This window comes from Puma concolor, chromosome A2 (genome assembly GCF_028749965.1).
Source record: "Puma concolor isolate L17-30 chromosome A2, mPumCon1.1.hap2, whole genome shotgun sequence".
In the NCBI taxonomy this organism is placed as follows: domain Eukaryota; kingdom Metazoa; phylum Chordata; class Mammalia; order Carnivora; family Felidae; genus Puma; species Puma concolor.
Window position 1 is genome coordinate 57711297 of NC_141668.1, and position 24606 is coordinate 57735902.

A 24606-nucleotide genomic window follows, 5' to 3' on the forward strand; every position below is an offset into this window, starting at 1 on the left:
AAAGTCTGTACTCTTAGTCATTATGCTCTATTCCATCCATTTGTTTTAAGCTCTGGCTGTAAAGAATAGTGCTGATTCTATATTCCAGGCCCTAGTGGACAATACCCATCAACCAAGCTTTTCCTAGAGCAAGAAATGTCCTGACACATACATATAGCTCCTCTAATGATTCAGAGGACCCAGCAGTACAATATGGAAAGCTGTTGCAGATACCTTCTTCCTGTTTATAATCTCATTTGTATGACCATCATGCTATATCTTGTAAGGGCAAAGGGATTATTTTCTCTCCCAATATATGTGTTTCCTCTTCATGTCATTTAATGGTAGAAAAATCATGCCAACCTACTTTCTATTTCTGCATCAAAAAACAATATAACCATGATATCTTCTTCATCTAAGCAGATGCTTTCCTTATTGTTTCCCAAGAAATCAGGGTAAAACTTAAAATTGTATTACAGTTTTGACTATTGTCCTCAGCATGTTCTGACTGTTATAGCTACTCCTCACAGATAACTTTGGAAACAAAACACTATTCGAGGAAATGCACATTGGGAAATCGTAATCTTCAAAAAATTATTTATTTATTTATTTAATATTTATTTATTTATTTATTTATTTATTTATTTATTTATAGAGTGAGAGCACCCTTGAACGGGGGAGAGGGGCAGAGGGAGGCAGAGAGAGAGAGAGAGAGAGAGAGAGAGAGAGAGAGAGAATCCTAAGCAGGCTCCATGCTCAGTGTAGAGCACCACTTGGGGCTCCATTCTGCACCCTTGAGATCATGACCTGAGCCAAAATCAAGAGTCAGAGTCAGATGCTCAACTCATTGAGCCACTGAGGCACGCCTAAAAAACATATTTTAAAAAGACATAATACAAGGCACCTGGGTCACTCATTCAGTTAAGCTTCTGACTCTTGATTTTGGCTCAGATCATGATGTCATGGTTCCTGAGTTCAAGCCCCATGTTGGGCTTTGGGCTGAGAGAGCAGAGCCTGCTTGGGATTCTCTGCCTCCTCCCTCTTCCCCTCTCCTGTTCATGTGTGCTCTCTCTCTCTCTCTCAAAACAAATAAATAAATATTAAAATCAATCAATTAAGTAATTAAAATCAGTAAATAAAAAACAAAAAGATATAAAACATGATTGTTTCTCATTCATAGATTCTAAAGCTGCATTTTGGTTACAAATTGTGCAAGCCTCACTTTATTTCTGAGGGAATGATGTCATTTCTATTGAGTTCCATAAATTATAGAACTATTTGTAAAGGAAAGGAATTGGATAATGTATGGTGTTTGTTTATAGACTTCTAAACATTGTAGAGCCAATATATTTTACTCGCTGTTGTACTTTTTGAGAGTAGAAAATGGCCTGGAATTGACAAAGAACAGCAGAGGGCCACTGCTTAAAACTACCTCCCACCAGACAGAAAATCTCCATAGGTAAAGATAGATATGTGTTAATTCTTGTGAGATACAAATACCTCTAGGGAGGGCAAGTGTTATAAGCCAGACGTAATAATGATTAGGAACATCAATGAACTGGAAATTTACTAGAAAGAAATCTCCTGACTAAAAGAAGAAGGTCTGCCAATTTATCGATTTGCTTACCAGGCAATTCCATGGCTGACTTTTTTTTTTTTTTTTCCCTTAAAGAGACACAGAGAGAAAGACAACAGAACATTTACGAGAGAGCAATCACGAAGATGACTGAGAAACCAGGGCATGTTTGCCTAGAGAACACACAGGGTTGACGGTGTATTTGTCATAAAATGTGGGCAATGGGTGTATATCACAGGGACAATGGCTTCAGGCTTACTGAAAGAAAGAAATTTGTGGCAATCAGAATTATTTAAAGGTGAAAAAGCCTGCCTCTCTTAATGGAAGAGACTGATCCTAAACTGTAAAGATTATTATCAAGTAAGAAATGCAAATAATATATTGATGTTGGGCACATTATGAATCACTAACATTCTAGTTTCCACAGACTGAGCTTAGCCCCAGTAAGCAGAAGTGTTTGTGAATGTTGTGTATTTGGAAGAAAGACGCTTAATGGTAGAGAGGAATCTGGAGGAGCTGTTAATGAATATAAGACTAACTCACAAAAAGCCTTGACCTTCCCTTTCACTGAAACAGTAATTTCCAAGACGTTTAGCATTGCATTGGATTATTATCAAAGGTTCTCACATACACATAAAATAGGAAAATCGTGTTTTTCCCACATAGATATCATTTTTGTGTGTGTGTAAAAGCCACCCAAGTTAAAGGATGGATTTTAAATGGATGCCTTTTGGGGATTGTGTGACTTAATTCAAATAAAGCATTCACATGGTGGGAATTTAAAAGCCAGCAAGGAAAATATTTTGATGAGCTCTTTCCATAGCATATTTTATGAGTAGGTCTTCCTTCACTTTTAAGAAGGTTGCCTCAGCTGACTTATTTTCCATCTTGTTATATTCATTAACTCTTCTAAATGCTAAAGCCATAGACCAATATGATATGATGTGATGTGATCAGAACAGAGTTATGGAAAGATTAAATGAAACATCCTGTTATTTTATATAAGTTTACCTCAGAGAACTGGGAAAATACAAAATTGCAAAAATGATGTTAAAATGACCAGTGATCCCACCACTCAGAGGTAATCACTATTTACATGGTGATATTATTGCCTTAGCTTTACATGTATGAAAATAGTAATTTTTACAATATAAGAAAAAAATATGCATAGTGTTGTATTCTGCTGTTTTGTTAAAATAGTGTTATAAGGATTTCATCATGGCCTAACATATCCTAAAACAAAATGTACATTTAAGTCCTAAATTTTAGTACCTTAATCCTGTCTTTTGCTTTCAGATATTTCCATAGAATTATTTAAGACTGGTATTGTCTACACCTCCCCAAAGAAGGTTTGCCTTAGCTCATTTAGTAGATGGTTCCAACTTTCTACCTGACTTTAAAACTGAACAAAATGCATTCTGTATCACCATAAACTCATTTCTTCTTTTCTCTACGTTGGAGAGTGGAACATCCTTAGAATTTTGATACTCCCTTTTGAGCCCCCAAATTAGAAGTCTTTTGTGACGGCTTTCTCCTGTAGAATAATAATACCATTGTCAGAAAGGCAGCATGAGACAGTGGAGAATGCACATGCTTTTGTGTCAGACTGATCTGGATTTGAATTCTGCGTCTGCCATTTGTTAGCTGTGTACTCCATTCAAGTGTAGGTTGGATAAGATCACTTATACTTCTCTGAACCTCACTTTATTCTTCTGTAAAGTGAACTGTACATTAGGACTGAGAAAACATGCTTGAAGTTTCTTTATTATTATGAACACATACTAAGTTAATACTGATTGATTATATGTTCCCTTCTATTTATGGTTTGATAAGCCATCCTGTCTGTTATTTCTGAGCTCTGTCATTAGCCTATTTTGGTCAGCTACACAGTGAACACCTCTGAAGCTGTAAGGTTGAATGGAGGAAACTGGAAATTTTCTATTTTCATTATGTATGATCTTCATTCTAAAGGGAAGTCCAAGGAACTGAATGATGTCCAAGACAATAATTAATAATAATAACAATAAATATATTTATTGGAAAATAAATGTATTACATGAAAAGGTCAATGAACTGAAAGGAGAAAACTGCTCCCAAATAGGAATTAAAGACCACTACTTAAGTTCACTTGAAAAACAACACTGTGAATTAATTGGTAGCTACTGCCACCAAGTGGTAGGAAAATACCTCTTTAGAGACTAGAAACCAGTAGCCTTTGGGGGAAAAGCTCCCTTATCACAATTTAGTAATTACCTGTGGATCTGAATTTATTTCATCCCTTCCCATTTGCACCATAACCCTCCAAGATCTGATCGTCATTATGGCAAATTACCTTGGATTTCTATTACCACACTACCAAAATATCCACCTGTCAAAGAGAAAACTTAGGGCTTATTTGGATCTTTGTCCTGGAGCATCCTTTAAAACACAGCACTGGAAATATACAGCACTGAATACTGAAAAAATTGGGGTAAAATTATTATTGGAAAATATGAAGTTAGTTCATCCTCTAAAGTTTGAAAGGCCAGTGTTTGAATACCAGTTCTGCCAAATGCCAGCTGTGTGGTATGAAAAAATTGTGTGAGGATCAGTTTTTTTCAGCTGAAGATGTGAATTAAATTAGGTGATGTATGTAAAATGTTTAGCCCAGAGCCTGGCAAGTGCTCAATAAATGTTATCTCTTATCTTTTTGATAATGGGCTATTCTAACAGGCATGAGGTGATATCTGGTTACGGTTTTAATTTGCATTTCCCTAATGACGTGGAGCTCGATCTCAGAAACCAGGGATCATGACCTGAGCCAAAATCAAGGGTCAGTCACTTAGCGGATTGAGCCACCTAGGTGCCCCTGGGGTCTTTTTAGATATCAGTTGTAATGTCTCTTCTTTTCATTTATAATTTGTTGGTTTGGGTGCTTTCTCTTTTTTCCTTGGTTAGCCTAGCTAAGGGTTTGTCTATTTTGTTTATCTTTTCAAAGAACCGACACTTGGTTTGGTTCATCTTTTCTATTGCTTTTCTGTTCTCGACTGCATGCACTTCTGTTCTAATCTCTATTACTTCCTTTCTTCCACTAACTTTGGGCTCCACACCTGGTACTGGCTTTGCTCTGGGGTGGTCAGCTCTGCCTGCCCACTCTCTGCTTCAGGGCCCCCGAGCTTTACCAGTGCTCTGTTGTTACCAGCCCTTCTGGTCAGATGGGGCCAGAAGACACTCTCCACAGCAGGCAGTGCTCTGATTCAACTCTTTGCCTGGGCCTGCGCAAACTAGGCTCTCAGGCCAGGAAAACTCCTCGACTGAATGTCTGAATCAGGCATATATGCCCCCTGCTGAGTTCCCCGATCAGAGTGTACCCCTCACTCAGTTCTAGAGACGTACAGAGCTGCTGGTTGGGATTACTCCTTGGGCACTGAGGGTGTGAACTCGGTCTGCTGAGATCTATCTGTGTGCTGGTGGTTGCAAGTCCCTACCCTGCCTTCTCTGTCACAGTCGCTTCCCCAGTGTTTGAGTTTTGTAGATTCCCCTGCAGTCACCATGGTGTGAAGCCAGAGTAGGGGCTCCCACAGAATGACCTACAATGCTGGTAGGGGTGGTTGTCCCTCTCGGGTTCTCTTTTCTCACTGGAGGGGCAAGAGGCTCAGGGGAGACCTCACTGCACGGTAAGGTGCTGGCCTGGGGAAGGGGCAAGGTGGTCAGTGAGTAGCTGCTTCTCTTCCTCTTCGAGGGCCGTGTGCCTTGGTCTTTGTGGTACAGGGGGTGCTTCAGTCCCAACCCCACGTTCCAGGGTTTTTTCCAGTGGTGTCCTTGAACAGTTGTTAGTTGTTCTTCTCGTGAGGGGGAGCAAAGTAAGGAACAACCTATGGCACCATCTTGATTATGTCACTCCTGAGTTCTAAATCTAGTTCTGGCCATAGTTCCTTCCTGCTGAGGTTCTAGGCGGAGTGATAAAGTCCCCTAACTCCCGCAGTGCTCTAAAGAACATAAATTAACTGATGTTTTGGAAAGTGGCCTAAACCAGAAAATCTGTATGTGGATGCCAGTTATAATTTTATACACTAGGAACCATAAAGAGTCATCTATTATTAACCTTAAATAAAAAGAAAGGTAAAAATAGCATGGCTGTTTCTGCAGTTACAGTAAACCGTTAACCAGCATTCTATATTCAGTGGTGTCAATTAACCATACATTTATACATTGTCTTGGCTAATTTATGGTCACTACGATAAATAGCCCAGGACACAGAGGAGCCTGAAATGTCTTCTGTTTCATCAGAGAGAGAGACTGCACAGAGCCACTTTTGTCCCTGGGTGCCAATTTTTTTTTTAAAGTGATCTTGTAGTCATGTGGTAAATTAATCTCATTCAGAATGTCAGTATATTTCATAGAATCCTACTTCAGTCCCTCATCAGACTTCTATCAACTTGTTCTCTGCACCCTAAGAGGTGGTCACTCAGTCACTGTCCATACATTTCCAAAGGGACCTCATTAATGTTGTGAGGAAGTCCAAGCTACTTTGTGGACATGAGAAAAATGTACTTGGTCATGAGTGAAAATCTCACTCCATATAACTCCTATCCTTTATTCTTCATTATAACATTTAAATACAGAAATAATCAGCAACATTTTAAACTGCCCCCGTTTCCCAGATACAGCAATGAAGAGAATTTTGGCTAGTCCTCATTTCACCCTATGAGTACACACGTCCTGCAGAACCAGAAGCACTTATGTTTGAATCAGGTAATCTCATAGACAGGCATTTTTATGGTCTTAGCACTTTAAAATAAATAAAAATAAAGGTTCTCTGAGTTATTTCATCAAAAAAAAAATCTGGATAGAAAAGAGAATGAAATGCAAAAGAATCACCATTTTTTATCAAATCAACTCACATAATACTCAAAAAAGTAATTTTAACTGGGAGCAGAAGAACCCGGAGTGGCCCCTTACACATTGTTTCTTAGGTTTGGCATCCTCTTAGAATCCGCAATCCTGGGTCCTTCAGACGGGATGTGGGATGGCACAGGCATGCATATTAGATGAGATATGCATCAGGAGGGGACCATTGCCCTGCATCTTACAATTTCTCTGTCAGTTTTGCTCTTGTACCTCTTGGTTTTTTAGCAAGTCCTTTTGTAAATGTCAGCTTGTTTTAGTTGTCTTGAGGAGATAGAGGTTTACCTTACTTTAGGTTTTAGCCACACTGGGCTCGAGGTACAGCTGGGAACCTGAGGCCAAATATGATAGTGACTATAGGAAAAAGAGAAAACGGGTACCTGGGTGGCTTAGTTGATTAAGCGTCTGACTTCCGCTCAGGTCATGATTTCGCGATTTGTGAGTTCAAACCCTGCGTGGGGCTCTGTGCTGACATCTTGGAGCCCGCTTCAGATTCTGTGTCTCCTTCTCACTCTGCCCCTCCCCACTTGTGCTCTGACTCTATCAAAAATAAATAAATGTAAAAAAAAAATTTTTTTTAATAAAAACAAGAAAACAGATTCCAGAGGAAAGTTAAAACTAAGGTGATAGTCATTCTTGTATACCTGTCCTTCCCACCAGGGAGATTTCTCTCACAGGCTTTTCATTAGGAACATTTTATGACTTGTGTATTAAAAAGGCTATCTTTGGGGGTGCCTGGGTGGTTCAGTCTGTTAAGCCTCCGACTGGAGTTCAGCTCAGGTCATGATCTCCCAATTTGTGAGTTTGAGCCCCACATCAGGCACTGCGCTGGCAGTGTGGAGCCTGCTTGGAACTCTCTCTGTCTGCCACTCCCAGTTCACTCGCTCTCTCACTCTCTCTCTTTCAAAGTAAATAAACGTAAATAAACTTTAAAAAAGAATATTTTTGACAAGTGTTTCTAATATACTTAGAGCTAACATGAAATGGGGTATAATGCACAATAAGCAATGAATTGGAAACCCCAATGTTCAGCTCTGGTTGAACTCCTGCCACTGACTTGCTGTATGATTTTTTTTGGCTTCTTAATTCTTCTACCCACAAAGTGGAAATATTAAAGACTGTTTTTTTAGACTTCCCAGAAATATTGGAAGAGAGAACCCAAATAGTAAGTGTTGTGAACTTTTGAAAAAGTAAACTTTGGAAATTTGAGAATTTATCCCAACAGAATACTTGAGAAAGTGTTGCCATGTGGGGTCCTTTAACAGGAACCAAACTAAAAGGACTGGAAGATGAGGGTAAAGGTCCATCTGCTAAGATATCTTGTAAACTTTCTTCCAGTAAGGCAAATAATCTTTGTGCTGAAGGATATTGATGGAGAGTGCAGTGTTTAATATTTTCTCCAAAACCCATTACCCAAGTGTGTCTTTTGATGTTCCAAAATTATTTCTTTTTGCTACATTATTATTTCTTCCTGTAATCTTTGTGGGTTTTTCAGTAAAAACACACCTTAACTCCAGGAAATAGAAAATCTGTCAGGCTTCATCTTTTTGCTTAAGAGCCAGCACCTCTTGTCTGGCTCTACCGAATGTTTAACTTATTTTCTATTCACTGTACTATCACGTTATAATACTACAAAGACAGGTAAGTGTCTATACAATTTCACCAGGATAATATAGTTATTGAGCAATGAAGAAATGAATCCGTGGGAGGCTGGAAGGAGGGCTCAAAATTATCTTAGGCTAATCTTCTTTATCCAAAGAAAGCTGAAAGCCATCACATCAATAACATAAATCATTGAGACTCAGAAACCACCATTCAGAGCTATTCTGAAACAATTCAGAAACTCGGCATCTTCCCTGGGTCCTTTGTTAACTTAAGTTTATAAATCTTCTACACCATTATTGCACTTCAATTACAATGATTTCTTCCAGACTTTAGTCCTCAAAAACCTCACTCTCCAGATTCACTTCCCAGAATCTGATAGTCTTAACAGCCTAATTCAAGTTCTTTAAAGATCTTATTTTAGATGTTTTAAGGCAATGAGAAATTTTTGATCAGTTCTCAATTTTGTACATTTGTTAATGATCTCTTTGGAGGATTGACTTACAAGTCTATTTACCTTGTCAAGGTTTTAGGGCTCTCTGGCAATAAAACTGAAACAAGTTATAGGAAAGATATAATGCACATTTGCCATCATTTGAAACCAGTTTGAAGTTAACTAAATTGGTAAATGGAGACAAAAGATACTTCACCCTTAGTAAATTTCAGGTGTGTTATAAATAGTGCTCCGCAACTTTGATTACCCATGGAGTTTGGAAACATCTTATTCTAGTTTACTCTTTCCAACCTAATGGTTTTCACAGTCCAATTATGTATACTGACAGGCTCTGGCATAAATATATTTAGAAAGAAAACTATAATTTCCTACCTGATCCAAAATATTCATTATGAGAACTGTAGCAGACACAGAAACCTGGCTAAATAATATAAACTGTAATGCTGAACCACAGAGTGGGAGTAAAATTCTTCTCTGTACTTATTTTGCAAGACCCTAATCAGGATTCCAGCTTCTCTTAAAAGAGAGTAGACAGAGGGGCACCTGGGTGGCTCGGTCGGCTGAGCTACCGACTTCGGCTCAGGTCATGATCTCGTTGTTTCCGAGTTCGAGCCCCATGTCAGGCTCTCTGCCCACAGCTCCGAGTCTGGAGCCGGTTTCGGATTCTGTGCCTCCCTCTCTCTCTCTGCCCCTTCCCCACTCATGCTCTGTCTTTATCTCTCAAAAATAAACATTAAAAAAATTTTTTAAAAAAGAGAGTAGACAGAAAACAATGAACAGAAAAAGTTGGGCAAGAAAACTTTCCTTTTGTTAATACCCTTTAAAGAAACAGTTCTGCCATTTCTTAGAGGCTCTATATGGAGCACTAATAGCCCCACCTTTGCTTCAGTCTGGGTGTTCTGATCACCAGAAGTGATTTATCATCAAGGGAAAATGGGGGGGGGGGGGCGGCGCTTGAAGACCCTAACAGCCTCCCTTCTTTGATGGGGGAAATGTACCTGGCAAAGATAAGCCACTTAAAACTTGCCTTGCAAAGGCACAGAATGTCTAAGATAAGATCCCAAGAAAGCAACATCAATTTCCTTCCCCACCCCACCCACCATGGTTGATGGAGATATGCCTGAACAAAACCCCTTTACTTCTGCTGTAAGGCTTCTGATAACTGTCTTAATACCTGGGAATTAAGAGACAAATACTCTCTATTAAATCCTTCAGGAAAGAGAATAAGCTTGGTTCATCATATAAGCCTAGGGAGTCTTCGAAGTCTGATATTAGACATCCATCCGTTGCTGCTCCCTTCAGGGCTACTACTGCCATGCTAAGGTCCCACATCCAGCCAGTTCTTGGCAGGGCCAGCTCACCTAAGTCAAACCAGAGAACTAAATCAGTCCTCGGTTCTATAGCCAAGGTTCTCAAACTATAAGGAGCAAAGCAGTTACCCTGGAATTTATCCAAGATGCAGAGTCTTCGATCCCATGCCACCAAAAATTGATTCAGTGGGGGCCCATAACTCTGCATTTATGACAAGTATCCCCATGTCACTCTGTTAAAAATGGTTTACAGATGCCATTGTTTAAAAAATTCTTGTCAGTGTTTATATCTAAGATCATTTGAGCCAAAGTAGGTCAAATCATTAAAGCAGCCAAAAGTGTATTGTCAAAGATTATCCTGGCAGAACAAAAAGGGAGATAGCATGGGCAGCTTTTATTCTCTGCCTAAATCTTAACAGTGTTAGGGCAAATCTTATGACATGAAACTGGATGGATACATATTCAGATGGAATTACCGTGTGAAACATATGTCCTCAAATGGGAAGAGATCCCTTCACTTTGAGATCCTACAAAAGATTTCAAGGAGGATCCCTAAGGTCAGGATTGCTGTCATTGTGACCTAAGGTTTAAAGTTGGATGAAGTCGTTTTTAGGGATCCTTCTCTGCCTACCATAGTATTCTCTAAGGGAACACACGAAGATGGTAGTTACCCACCTCTGATCATAGTCCTTCCAGGACAGGCCATTTCTTCTAATCATAAAATGAGGAACTACTCTCCTTCCTTTAGAATCTCTGTTTTCAGACAGAAAGGCTTGCCAGCTATAGTACCCTGAGGGCTTGAAAGAACTCCAAAGTAACAAACCACTTGATCCCATGGTTAAAAAAATTATATTCTGATTTTTTAATGTCCTGAAGCTTTTCTGTGATATCCGCTGACTGTTTTTTACATTATTTGATCTTGTCTAAATGAAAAGTATCCAATTTCTTCCAGGAGTAAATTTGAGAATCTTACTGGAATAGTGTGTGCATCAAGAGATGCTGTCTGCATAAAGAGTATTTAAAGGTGGCGGGGTGAGGGTGGGTGGGAGGATGCCTTGGTGGTTCAGTCATTTAGCCTCCAACTCTTGGTTTCAGCTCAGGTCATGATCCCATAGTTCCTGAGTTAGAGTCCCACATCAGGCTCGCTGCTATCAGTGCAGAGCCCGTTTTGGATCCTCAGTCTCCCTCTCTCTGTGACCCTCCCCCATTCTCTCTCTCTCTCTTTCTCTCTCTCTCTCAAAAATAAATTAAAAAAAAAAACATTTTAAAAAAAGGATATTTAAAGGGGAGATTGCCCTATAATCACTCAGAGTCATTTACAGAACAGACTAGCCAATAGTAGGTAATAACATTCAGCTGAGAGTGTTGACACACTGCTCAATTTCTAGTTTCACCAAGGGGAAACACCTACACTGTGTCTATTGAGAGAAAATAAGTCAACAGCTGGAATATATACTCCTGGGCCCTTTCCCAAATCGTGTTCTGTCCAACATAATTAAGAGCACAAACTAATATAATGTTATATGTCAATTATACATCAATACAAAATTTAAAAAGAATACAACCCTTTCTAGTTTGGGAAGTTACTTCTCACATTTAAAAAGGATCTACTAGCAATTACCACTCAGTGTCAAGGTAATATCTTTTTCAGTGACTTTTGTGTGGAAAAAGGTCCGCTGATGCTGACATCTCAAGGACATCTGAGGTTTGAGAAGGAAACTTTTGAAACCCACAAAGCTATGATTGTGACATTTAAAAGGTCAACGCCATCCCAATTATTTTCAAATGCCACCATTGAGAAGAGAATTGCCCTAATCTGACCAATCATGAGTGTTCCAGAAAAACAAAAAAGAAGTTAATTGGATTTGATTCAGTGAAAAGACTAATTGCACCCAGTTATGTGTCTTGGAATTCGCTAAATTTGATTAATACTGTGATACATTCATCCATCCATCTGCTAATTCATTCATTCAGTTTGAAATTCCATCATATTATCCAGAAACTTGATCGCAACAGCAGAGCTTTGTCTGAGGAGTTATGGCAAGGTTGGATATAAAAATAGATGATTCCCTCACCCCAACAGTACCAGTAATGGCAAATGAAACAGCACATTCAATTCCATTTTTATGTAGCATGCAGTTCAAAACTGTTTCTTTGCTTCATAATTTCTTTTCTTCATTGACTTGCCCATCATGAAGCAAAATTCCCTTTTTCAATACATTTTTTGCTAGAGAATTGAGAGAGTATCAAAATGCTTTGCAACACAAAAGCTTTATTTCAGCCACTATTATGAATATGTACAAGTAAAAATTTTTTTCTGAGTAAAAATGAAATATGGTGGTCATTGAAGCTGCATCTATTTTAATATGCGGTGGTTTATGATTCATTATATTTAACTGAGAATAAAACCACTCATCCTGATGGGTCTAGCCAGAGTATCATGTAAGAAAATCACAATCATATCGTCACAGTATCAGGAAAAATATGCACTATGTTGGCACACTAGCATTTTGTGTGCTAAATTACAAAATAATCCTTGAAGAACTCCAGTTATCATGCTTTAATAGGTGATTGAAGTAGAATAAAAATATTCAAGAACTGGTGGTAGAAAAGTAAATTATCAAATTTTTGATCCATGTACAAGGAGAAATACACTATTTAACCAGAAATAGATTTCTTTTAAATCCATCCCCCCAACATTTAATGTCTGTTTTCCTGGCAATTTTTCTATATATTCTAAAGAAATGTCAATTTTGGCAAAACTGCATAAATCACTAATGGTATCAAAGTATTAAGTTCAATTTTTGGTTCAGCTCACTACCCTAAGGGGGAAAAAGTAGTGTCATTTCTACTTTATAGTATGTATATCTCTGTAATGGCTAATAAATTTCAGTGAAAATTGTTTCATCTGAGGTGGTTAAGTGTTACGCTGCAAAAACTATAATAAGCTGTCTTAGAACAAGATTGGCCATCTTTCATAATCTCATCACCCAATACTTGCTTGTTCTGGCCATTGTTTTTGTCTGCTTCCATTACAACCATGGTTTCAACATTTTCCATTATGTAGTTTAAAATTGAGAAATTCTAGGGGCGCCTGGGTGGCGCAGTCGGTTAAGCGTCCGACTTCAGCCAGGTCACGATCTCGCCGTCCATGAGTTCGAGCCCCGCGTCAGGCTCTGGGCTGATGGCTCAGAGCCTGGAGCCTGTTTCCGATTCTGTGTCTCCCTCTCTCTCTGCCCCTCCCCCGTTCATGCTCTGTCTCTCTCTGTCCCAAAAAAATAATAAACGTTGAAAAAAAAATTTAAAAAAAAAATAAAATTGAGAAATTCTACAGTAGACTTTTTTACTGTTAAAAGTAAAATAAACTTTTTGGACAGAAAGAAATACTAATAAGGAATTCATTAACCAGCATTTAGGTCAATGCTGAGAGAGAAACAGAGACGGAGAAAAGCAGAAGGAATAAAGAAGTTTTCAATCATTTATTCATTTTAGGGATCTTTGAACAACCCCTTTCCTTCTTTACCTCGTAGACTGTTTTTTTCCCTTCTATTTTCCCTCTTATTAGGAAAATTGGACACATTCACATTTAGTCTGATTGCTTACACTATTGAAATTATTTATACCAACTTATTTTATAGTTTCACTTTATTTCCTTTCACTTTTAAAAAAATTTCCCTGACATCTACTGGTTCAATCTTTATTGTCAAATTGTATTTTTCTCTTTATTTTTATTTTCTCAGTTGCTATATTGTAATGCACAAATTTAAAGTTGTACTTATCTGTCAATATCTAAAACTCGTTAGTTCCTCTGTTATTCTGATAAATGATAAAAGAGTTTTAGAACCACTACTTACATCTTTACCCCCACCTCACCATCTCTTACACCCAAATCACCTGGGATACTCATTGTAAACAGATATTAATTTTTCCAACCAATACTTTTCAACCTAAAAGATTTACTGGGGTTTTTTTTTTGTGCTTTTTCTACTACATTCCTTTCTTATCTCATGTCTTTCCCTGTTTGTTTTCCTAAACAACGGCTAGTAATTCTTATAGGATGTCTCACGTGGAATAATATTTTGGAGCCTGTATTAGTTTCCTAGTGCTGCTGAAAAAATTGCCACAAACTTAGGGGCTTAAAGCAACTGAAATCTATTCTCTTTCAGTTCTGGAGGTCAGAAATCTAAAATAGGTCTATGGGATTAGATTCCTTCTGGAGGCCACTGGGAGAATCGGTTTCCAGCTCACAGAGGCTGCCTACATCCTGGCCTCAGGGCCCTCTTCCTCACCTTTCAAAGCCAGCAGTATGGCCTCTTCAGATCTCTTTCTCTGTGTCTCTTTGTGTCTTCTTCAAGCCTTCTTTCTCTTTTGACCTTCTTGTCTTCCTCCTAAATGACTCTTGGGATTACATTTAGGGCCCACCTGGACAATCCGCAATAATCTCCTCATCTTCAGATTCTTCATTTAATCACATCTGCAAAGGCTTTTTTTTTTTTTTTTTTAACATACAAGGTAACATGCGTAGATTCTGGGGAGTAGGACACACATATCTTTGGAGAGCCATAATTCAGCCCACCACAGTACTTTTGCCCAAATGCTCCTGTCTTTTTTGTAATCTCTTGTGGGAATGGAGTTTGACTATACATACAGCTCAAAGTTCAAATGTTCTTTTTTTCAAAATCTTGTATTTTTATCTTAATATTCTTTTAGGCTGTTAGTTATCTTTGGTGCAGATATCTTTTTCTACTTTTCCTGTAGTTACAGTTGCCATCCACATTTGCATATACCCTGGAAATGATAGGCTTTGCTACCCCTTTGCCAGGGGCTTAAAGCATTTGCTTCATAAGAAAGAAGGCCTAAGGACAGAACAGAACTTGGCACCACCAACCTCCCTCTCCCCACACCTACTTACGTGACAATCCATGTCCCCTCCTCCTATCTCTGTAACAAATGGCACAGTTTGTGTATCCAGAGTTTTCTTCGAGGGCCTTCTACCTCTTTAACTGCAGTTATTCCACTTCCCTGGACCTCGACATTGTGATGGGCTTTCAAAGTTATCAATCTATAGTTTTCTGCTTTCTCTTATTGTTTAAGTGGAAATGGCATCGTTGTTCTTTCTACGTCTTAAGCAAAAGCACAAGCCTCCATGGGCATTCCATTAAGAAAGTCCACTCAAAATATAGGATGCTATTTCCATAATTGCTCCATTTTATCCTACAGTGAGTCGCAACTCTAGTTATCTATTAAATGTAATCTAAATTGGAATCAAATGAATTCCCTTTGGAGGGCTAACTGGTTTCTTTACATAGTGGCACTTCCTATCAGTAGATCACTTCATTTATGTAACTTTATAGTAAGAGCAAAGCACATGATTCTCCCTGGATTTAAACAGCCCATCTTCTCAGAAATAAAATTATATTTTCTCACATAAAATTTCATATCTAATTTAGATATGTTTCCAGCCATCATTTTTACTTTTTTAAATAAAACTATTTTTCACTTGTTTCATGTCAGGCAAGTGCTTTGCATTCTTAAAAAAGTTCTATTGAGCACAAACAGTATTTTGAAAAATAACAAATTCTCTGTATAATAAGGTACACTTAACTTTGGACAGTAATACAATTGATTCATCTTGCGATCATTTTTATTACACCAAAAATTAACCATGGCAGGGGGAAACAAGCATTATAGATGACCAAATGTTCATTGAACACTTCTGGTTGGACATAATGTACACTGTACTAGCACTGAAAAATCCTTTTGAAAAGCATTCCATTACATTTTTAGAAATTAACTTAAAGAAGTAAGAATATTACATGTGTGATTTGCGACCTTGATGAGTGACATTGAGCAAGTTGCTAAGCCTGTCTAGACCTCTACTTCCCCGACATGCAAACTGCAAGGGCTGAATTAAGTCATCTTTTAAGATCCTTTCCAGTGCTCTGACTTGGGGTTCAGATAGCCAGTGAAATAAAAGATCATATACTGCTTTTTTTGTGCTTCCTTTATACTTCTTTATAAACTGTGATGGCTAAATTTCAGCTAAAATCCTTTAAATCCTCCTCAGAAATTCCATGATTTTTATATACTGCCCATTACATGGGTTAGTTTTTTTCCTCAGATTCCAGGTTTCCTCCAGGGAATGTGAATTTTGGATACCCTGACAGATGTGACTATTGAGAAGTATTTACACTCCACCCCTGATTGAGAGTGGAAAATATTGTTTGGCTCACCTCATAACTCTACCTTTCCCCTCCCCAGCCCTGAACTTCCTTTTCTTAGTGGATGATAGAAGGAAGCGATTTTATTGCCACCTGGATCTTCTTTAAAAAATTTTTTTTAATGTTTTATTTTTGAGATAGAAAGAGATAGACCAATTGTGAATGTGGGAGGGGCAGAGAGAAAGGGAGACACAGAATCCAAAGCAGGCTCCAGGCTCTGAGCTGTCAGCACAGACCTTGATGCGGGGCTCAAACTCAGGAACTGTGAGATAAGGACCGGAGCCGAAGTCTGACACTTAACCCACTGAACCACCCAGGCACTCGTGCCACCCAGATCTTCTAACCAAGTTGCTGGGATGGAGAGCTCTGCCTAAGCTCCTGAGGTCCCCTCAGGCTTGGTTGTGAATAAATAATGGCAATGTTTACAGATTTCAGAAGAGATCCAAGGAACACAAAACTCCACTGCTTTCAAATTATTTCAAGAATGAGTTCTGGGTGAATGGACTTTCAGGGTGAGTAATGGGTTAGTCAGGCAAGCAAGGAAAAGGGCATGTTGAGGCTTTGACCTGAAGCTTGGAAGCACTGAGAGGTACAGAACTAGTCCAAATCTGGAATGGCTTGAGCCAGCCTTGATAGACGTGAGATGGGGTCATCACTTAGAAAGAGTCCACATGAGGACAAGTTCATCTAGACCCAGGACACAAAGGGGGGTGACAAATGGTTACTCAAAAGTAGCTTTTTAAAATTTCTGAAAAGTATACAAGTATTTAAGTTTTATGAAGTTCTGAGCTTTTATCTTCTCATGATTTTATGGTATTAAAATTATTTTATTAGCTCAATTTATATAGTATATTAACCCTTTGTCTTTCATATGCTTTCTAAATATAATCCCAATCTGTTTTATGCCTTTGAAAGATATGTTATTTTTTTACTATCAAAAATATAATTTTATGTATTAATATTTATAAGTCTTTTCCCTTTTGGTCTGTGACTTTGCTGTTGTGTTTAGTGAATCTTTCCCTCTCCTCCAAAATTATATAAATACTTAACTTTGTTAAATGTTACTATACTTTTTTTATACACTTAAATATTCAAACCATTTCCTAGACATTTTGGTGTATGATGTTAAGGACAGTTAATGAACTATCCCAATCCCATTGGATCTTGATCTTTTTCCCATTAATTTGAAAGATTATGTAAGAAGCAAATTATAGCATATCCTTGTGTTCCCTGATCTGTCTTGCTGCATCATTGCCTGCTTTATAATCACTTTGTTCCCCTATATAGAAAGTTCCCTGAAAAGGGAAACTTCCCTTACTCATTATTTCTTTATCAAATTTTGTTGGTGTTTCTCACAAGCATATGATTGATTTCAGATAATTAGTAGAATATTTTTATGTGTATATTTAAAAATCTACCCCTGTGTGAAACACTCATTTAAAACCACTTATGTTATTAGTTCAGGCTTGAGATAGAAAAATGTAAAAGAAAATCAGAAGGAAAATCTTAACAGCATTCAAAGCTTTCTTTGCTAGTCTGAAAGCCCTTAGCAGGCTTATTATTTATTAATGAATGTATTATTTTATTTATATGGTTTGCTTCTAGCCAGATGTATGTATAAATATACCTTGAAATGGCTCTAAATATTTTTAAACAATTTAAACGATTTGCTGTTTTCCAATAACCAAAATATCTAATAGTGTGTCACTGGTAGACGATTTCATGCAGCAATTATGTCACCAATATGCTCATTTACAAGAAATTACATGCCACCAATATTCTCCTTGAGTTCTTCCAACATACTCACAAGGACAGTATTTCTGATAGAATGAGGAAGGAAGTTACCATTTTACTGACATAGTTTGAGAGATACAAAGAATGTCTCTAAAGAAAAACATCTCCCTGTCTGATGCCTTATTTTTTGTTTGTGTGAGATTCACTACCTGTAGTAAAGCTCATTGATTTCTAATTGCTTAGAAATCTATTATGAATGAATGTATCATACCACTTCTCTCCCTGAGAAAATAGAAAGGGATAAGAAGACAGTGAAAGAAAACAGGAATAACAAAACTCTAAATTTATTTACTTCCTAATTTTGCCTGGTGTAAAACTGATTCTGGTTTGCTCAAGTCCCACAATTACTTATATCAACCTTACAAAGAACAAATTTTCATTAAAGTTTGCATTTTTATCTCTTACTATTCTAGAATGAGGCATTTTTCTTTCCAGCTTTTGATGGGAATATAACATTTTCAAGCTTCCCTGGAACAAGTGTCATGAGTGAGCTATAAGCTAAAAACTAGAGGTCTTCTTATCTTTGAATGTGGAATAATTGTTATTCTTTTCCTTTTCAGTTTCTTCTTTGTGGCATATGTGGAATATTGTGCGCCAAAAAAAAATCTGGACTTGTCGTAAGTTTCTGCCTTGTTTGTATCGTGCATTGACGTATTTGAAATGTTGGAACCCAAAAATGGAAATGATGAGAAGCCAACTTTCACATAGTGAATGTTACTCATTTAGGATGAAAAGAAGACTGACAAATAAATACTGGCTTTTTCATTTGCAAAAAAAAAAAAACCAACAACAAAAAACAAAACAAAACCCATCAAGATTATTACAGACTATGACAAAAGAAAAAGAAAGAAAAGCTTTGATATACTCTTTAAATGCATGAATATGCAACCCATAATAACTGCTGTGGTTGACAATCTCCACTTTTCCAGTTTATAGACTCCCAGACACACATGAATTCTTCAGTAAGCTAAAAAAGACATGGCTTGAGTTCATGGGAAATTTAACTGTTTAAATGTGGAACTGGGCCTACAGATTACTGGCTTTGACTGTGAAGTTAATTTTGCAATGCAGCAAAACAGCTGTGTTGTTATAGTTACAGTTAATTCCCAATGATTTTTTTTTATTTAATTTTATTTTATTACTGTGAATGTAATTGTAAGTGTTTTCAGATGTTTTACGGTACTATCACGACTTTCCGGGTTGTAAGACATTCACCCAGTTAACTCTGATAATGGCTGGAGTACAATTTCTATATGCTGAAGTGTGGATTCCCCATATCCCTCCATGATGTTTTTTTGAGAGTTCAAAAGAAAGAAACAGTGTTGTTTATTTTATCATGTGCAATAGGAAAGATCATAGACCTTTCTAAGTTGGAAAAATTAATACTATGCTTGGACCTTACAAAGCAGGCTTTGAGCCTAAAAAGAGTTTTCCAGGGGGAGGCCAGTTATCTGAGGAGGACAGGGATAGGAGTATTACAGCTATTTTTGTTTAACTACTTTTTCAATCATATATTTTTTTATGAAAATATCTACTGTGACAAAAAAAAATGAAGCACCCATTGCTTTAGACATACGAGGTATAATTTTTAAAAATCATATAAAGGGAAACCTTTACATACAAATTTTTGGAGGCTCTTAATTTTCATCTATGATTCTTCCATCACTTTTTAGATTTGGCCTTCATTCTTTGTATGCTTTTATTTTACTACTGTCTTTATAGCCATATAAGAATAATTTCTTAGAACTTAGAAGAAAGAGAGAGAGAGGGAGAGAGAGGGAGAGGAAGGAAGGAAGGAAGGAAGGGAGGGAGGGAGGGAGGAAGGAAAGGCAAGGAAAGAATGAGAGAGGGAGGGGAAAACAGGGAGAGGCAGAGAAGGAGAAAAGGAAGAGGGGTAAGGGAAGGCAGGGGAGATGTCTTCATCCATTTGGGCTATTAACAAAGAAGGATATACTGGGTGGCTTATCAACAACCGAAATTCATTTCGCACAGTGCTAGAGGCTGGACCTCGATTAGGGTCCCTGTGTAGTTGGGTTCTGGTAAGGTTCTCTTCCAGGTTGCAAATTTTTGACTGTGATCTCATGTGGCAAAAGGAAAAAGAGAGCTCTCTAAAAGTCTCTCTTATAAAGGCACTGACCCCATTTATGAGGGCTCTATTCTCCTGACCTAATTGTCTTCCAAAAATCCCATCTGCAAATACCATAGTATTGGGGTTTAGGCTTCAACATTTGTATTTAGAGGGACACAAATATTCAGTCATAGGAGAAGGGGAGGGAAGAAATTTTTTTAAAGGCACTAGTGTCTTTTTTCTGTCTTTCTAATTCTCTTAAGAGTTATAAAAGAAAAAAATCATAAGTGCTAAACTTTTTAGAAACTACCATTCACTTTAACTTCTTTCACCCTCTGATATTCCCATTGATGACATTTAGCTATCAAGGATTCTCACCCTTCAAAGTGCATGGTAATTTCTCCACTCCAAGTATCTCTAGAGTCTAAATTCTGTAGTCTGGTGAAATTCAAACCTCGTATATGGTTTTAAATGTGGGTATAGATTTTAACATTTTAATACCTAGGTGAGAATGTTCTGTTTGCATATGTTAAATGAAGTAGCAAGCCTTTAAAGAATGAATAAGAATAATATTAGGAGAGATACATTGTGTTCTTATGATAGCCAAATAATTTGTCATTAACTTTCTTAATTAATAGTAGTTCATCATTTGAAGGCTAGAATGTCACATCTTTCCATGTTTTCTGAGAATATGTAAACACCAAAGTATTTCCCAAGAAACTGCATGCCATCTGAATATCCTTTAAAAGGTAGTATATTGATTCTATGTGAAACTAGGAGCTACAGTTTCCCACTTTGGATGATTCAGTTATTTGGTAATTGATATTCAGTATTATATTTAATTAACTATAAAAAGATACAGTCACCCATCATTGGATTTTTAGGCTTGGTAATAAATACTGTGAGACGGACACAATTAGGATGCTGAATTAAGTGAGAGAAACAAAACAAACTACTTGGTATTCTTTCTGCCCACCATCCTATTTCATTATGCTATTTCATACATCCATGGCCTTACCCTTTTCTGGGAGTGGCATGCACTTAGTTTAGATGACATGTTATCAGGAAGCCTTGTCTGAAACCCTTGGTTATGCTAAATTCTCCTCCACCTACTCTAAGAGCAACCAATTCATCCCTCTTTCTTAATATCTGCTATGCCATGTTGAAATGTTGGATCTTCTCTCACACAAGACTGCTGTGTACTCAAGGACAACAACTATGAGCTATTATTTTTTGTAATGCCAACAGCTGCCTCACTCAGGGCCTAACAGATGCCAGGTACTCAATAAATGCTCACTAAAGTCAACTAATTGTCGACAGCAAACGATTCCTAATAACGTAAAATTAAATGCTAAATTAAGTTAAATAATTGTTTGTCCTATGGAATTATGCCAAAGGAAGTCAGTAAATCCAGGAAGGCTTTCTGAAGAAGGTAAGGCTAGATTTGAGTCTTCCATCTACCAATCCAAGAAAAAAGCAAACTAATTTCCAGGAAATGGGAAATATCACTGAGGCGGGAATGAACAAGCTATATGATTGGCAAGAGAGGCAACTGGAGTAGAGACCGTGTTCTGGACAAAAATGGAAATAAGTTTAAATAATTATATTAGTATCACACGCTGAAGTATAAAGGAAGCCCATAGGGGAACTTAGAGAATACAAATACAAAAAAAAAAAAAACAAAAACAAAAAACCCACGTTGAAGCTTTTGGAATATTCAATATTCAGTTACATATTTATGTAACATTTAGGTTGAATACCATCCACCCCCACCAGCTCTCTTTATAGAGACCCAAATCAAACCAATAATGAGATCAAAAGTAAAGCCACATCCTGTGTTTCCCCAAAACAACCAGATAGTATTTTTGGAATGTATATTGTGTATTCTTCATTGTGGTGCCACAGATTTAAAAAAGATTTGTAGTATAAAGGACCAGTTCACAGGTAGTCCCTAACCTATCCTATGGGGGAAACAGATACACGATAAAACTCATATAAATGAAGAAAACAGGTTAACTATATTCTCTAAGCTCACTTAGCTAGAGCAGTATAAACATTTGAAGTTGGTTGGAACTAATGACAATTCAATGAGAAGATATTTGGATATTTTAGGGGGATTAACATAGTGAAACTGGATTTAGAGTCAGAAAATCTGGATTCAGTCCCTACCTAACCTTGAGTTTTGCCTGTTCACCATTTTCCTAAGTATATATCACAATTTCTCTCAGGGGTTTGCTGGGTGGGTTAATTGAGATGATATCTGCTCAAGTTCCTAGCACATGATAGATAGTAAATATTTAAATCTGAATCTACCTTGAAGACAAATTTTGCTTACTTCAGGGTTTTCAAAAAGATGTATCCCCGGCCTTTACACAGTCAGCTATTAATTCTGAAACACTGGTCTGCACTCTCTTCCCTGAGTTGGGTTGCATGGGAACTTGGTGAAACTATGGCTCTCGTCCTCTAAGACCCAAAGCACTTTCTCTTTATTGTAGCTCAGTCTTCCGGGAGGTGCGGCAGGATGGGGCGCTGTGTTAGGTTGGCTTTGCTTCCTCATCTTTGACACTCTCTTCCTTCTTCCTATCAGATGATCCTTTTTTCTGCCTGCTGCATCTGTGGACTCATTGGGGGCATCCTGAACTTCCAGTTCCTGCGGGCAGTGACAAAGAAGACCTCTTCCCTCTATCCTCTGCATCTCGCCTCCATGTCTCTCGCGTGCATTGGGATTGGTGGCTGCACCCTGTCTTCCTGGCTCACGTGTCGACTAGCCAGCTACGAGCAGAGGAGGATGTTCTCTGAAAGGGAGCATTCGCTGCACCACTCTCATGAAATGGCCGAGAAAGTGAGTTTTGTACCTTTTCTGCTCACTGCGAGCGTGGGATGAAGACTGTCGTCAAACCTTGGTGAACCAATTTGCAGCTTAGATGAGAATTTGAGGAATTGGGATTTTATAAAAGTTTGGCCCTATTGGACTAGGAGTAGAAAATTTTTATTATTTTTTTCTCTGATATTTTGGGTACACCTATTTTCAATCTCATAGCTATCTATATAAAAACACCGTTCCTAAAATAGCATTTCATAAAATATTGAATGCCTTATAAATATGGATTTGTATGTATTGTACTGAGGAAAAGCACATAAACTAAATACACTTGCAACTCAATAATGCCAGTTTCAGAAATCTGATGAATTCCCCTTTCTAGCTCACCTCTTGTGCTTGTAAGTAGATGCATTTGATTATGTAAATTAGATTTTCGAGCATAAAAGGACCTTTTAATAAGGCCACAAAAAGCCGTGCCTATCAGTGCCCATATTACAATCCACATAAAGCTTCACTAAATTCTCATCTAAACTTCATGCATATTTGGGTAGCTTTGCCTGTATTTTAAGTAATATTCTTGCATAATTGTTTCATGAAACCCATTTATACCGGAAACAACACTTATTGCTTAAAGCACAAATAGTGAGCTGTGTTTCTGTTACATTTTGCACATATTTCTTAATTCAGTTCCTGTTACTCGACCTCTGAAGGAAAAGATAAAAGATCTGTAAAATAAACTTGCTAAGATAATGGCCACATCATATTTCACTTGGTATCATGGAAATAAAACTGCATGATCACAGGATAGAAGAAAGAGTAGCAAGAGTTACTACTGCATATTCCTTTATAATGTTATCTTGAAGAAAAAAATATTTGTTCTATAGTTTTATGCATTTCCATTTTGTATGCAGTCAATACATTCAAATAAGGGGAGTAGATATTGGATATTCATTCTTAAATTGTTCCATGGAAAAATCAATTTTAAACAGATGTACACATGTTCTTGAAAAGAATTTTATAGTACAAATAGCAGGACTGGTAATTTAAAGAAATGGGTTGTTAAAAATAGATTATCATTATATATTTGGATAGTGGCTCTTTTGTTCTCTATTTGTATACTAGTGTGCTTTAGTTTGTTTTGTGTATATGTGCAATATTTATTATATGATTGTTATATTTATATTAGAGATTGAGGGCTATTGAAATAACCGACTTGCCCAGCTGCCCGGTGGTGCCCCCGACACCAGAGTTACCTACAAGGTACGCTGATTTTTAGGGAGTTACCATGTTGTAATGTCACTGCAGGAAGCAACGCCTCTTCTAGGAAGCCATGATGTCAGCAGATCAGTCTGCTGTAATGTCTGTTGTTCCTCAAAGTATTGCTTTCATGAGAACTACTTTGAGGACACAACATGAACCTACATGGCAGAGTCTTGCAGCTTGAAACTTGGTTGAGTATTTAAAATATTCAGCCTCCTATAAGCATCCAAACACATTTCTGTTTGGATGATTCATGACTTCTTTATTTTCTGCTACATCATGATTCTGACTCAATACCATCATTCACAGACCAGAGTTTTGTTTTTAATAATAGGTGACTCTGATAAAGACAAACTGTATCTCCCTTGTGCCAAAACTACATGAGCAGGTAACCTAAGTTTGACACAAATATAGTAAAAATGCTATATGAAAGCCATCTTTTCATAAAATTATCTGATGTGATACATTTCAAATTTATTTCCTGTATTTTTGGTTGCTAAAAATAACTTAGTCACCCACCATTCTTGCCTTGATTAAGCAATATAATTGGAAATGTAGAAAGCTAGACAGATACTTTGGCCCCATTGCAGAAAGTTTATCCATTTGCAAATAGTCCCATTTGATCCTGCCCAAA

At 37.4% G+C, this 24606-nt stretch overlaps 1 protein-coding gene across 6 annotated transcripts in view; it reads left to right on the plus strand.

Annotated features, from left to right (window-relative positions):
* Positions 1–24606, plus strand: part of TMEM196 (transmembrane protein 196) — a 52650-nt gene that overhangs the window by 22762 nt on the left and 5282 nt on the right. For 4 of the 6 annotated variants that reach the window (XM_086694718.1, XM_086694688.1, XM_086694696.1 and 1 more), the window contains exons 2-4: positions 18384–18440; positions 22479–22733; positions 23899–23972. In XM_086694718.1, the coding sequence (XP_086550844.1) occupies positions 22479–22733; positions 23899–23972 (329 nt within the window). In that variant the 5' untranslated portion in view covers positions 18384–18440. The remainder of the gene's footprint in view (positions 1–18383; positions 18441–22478; positions 22734–23898; positions 23973–24606) is intronic. The other 2 variants (XM_086694707.1, XM_025929961.2) reach the window with 1 other exon arrangement.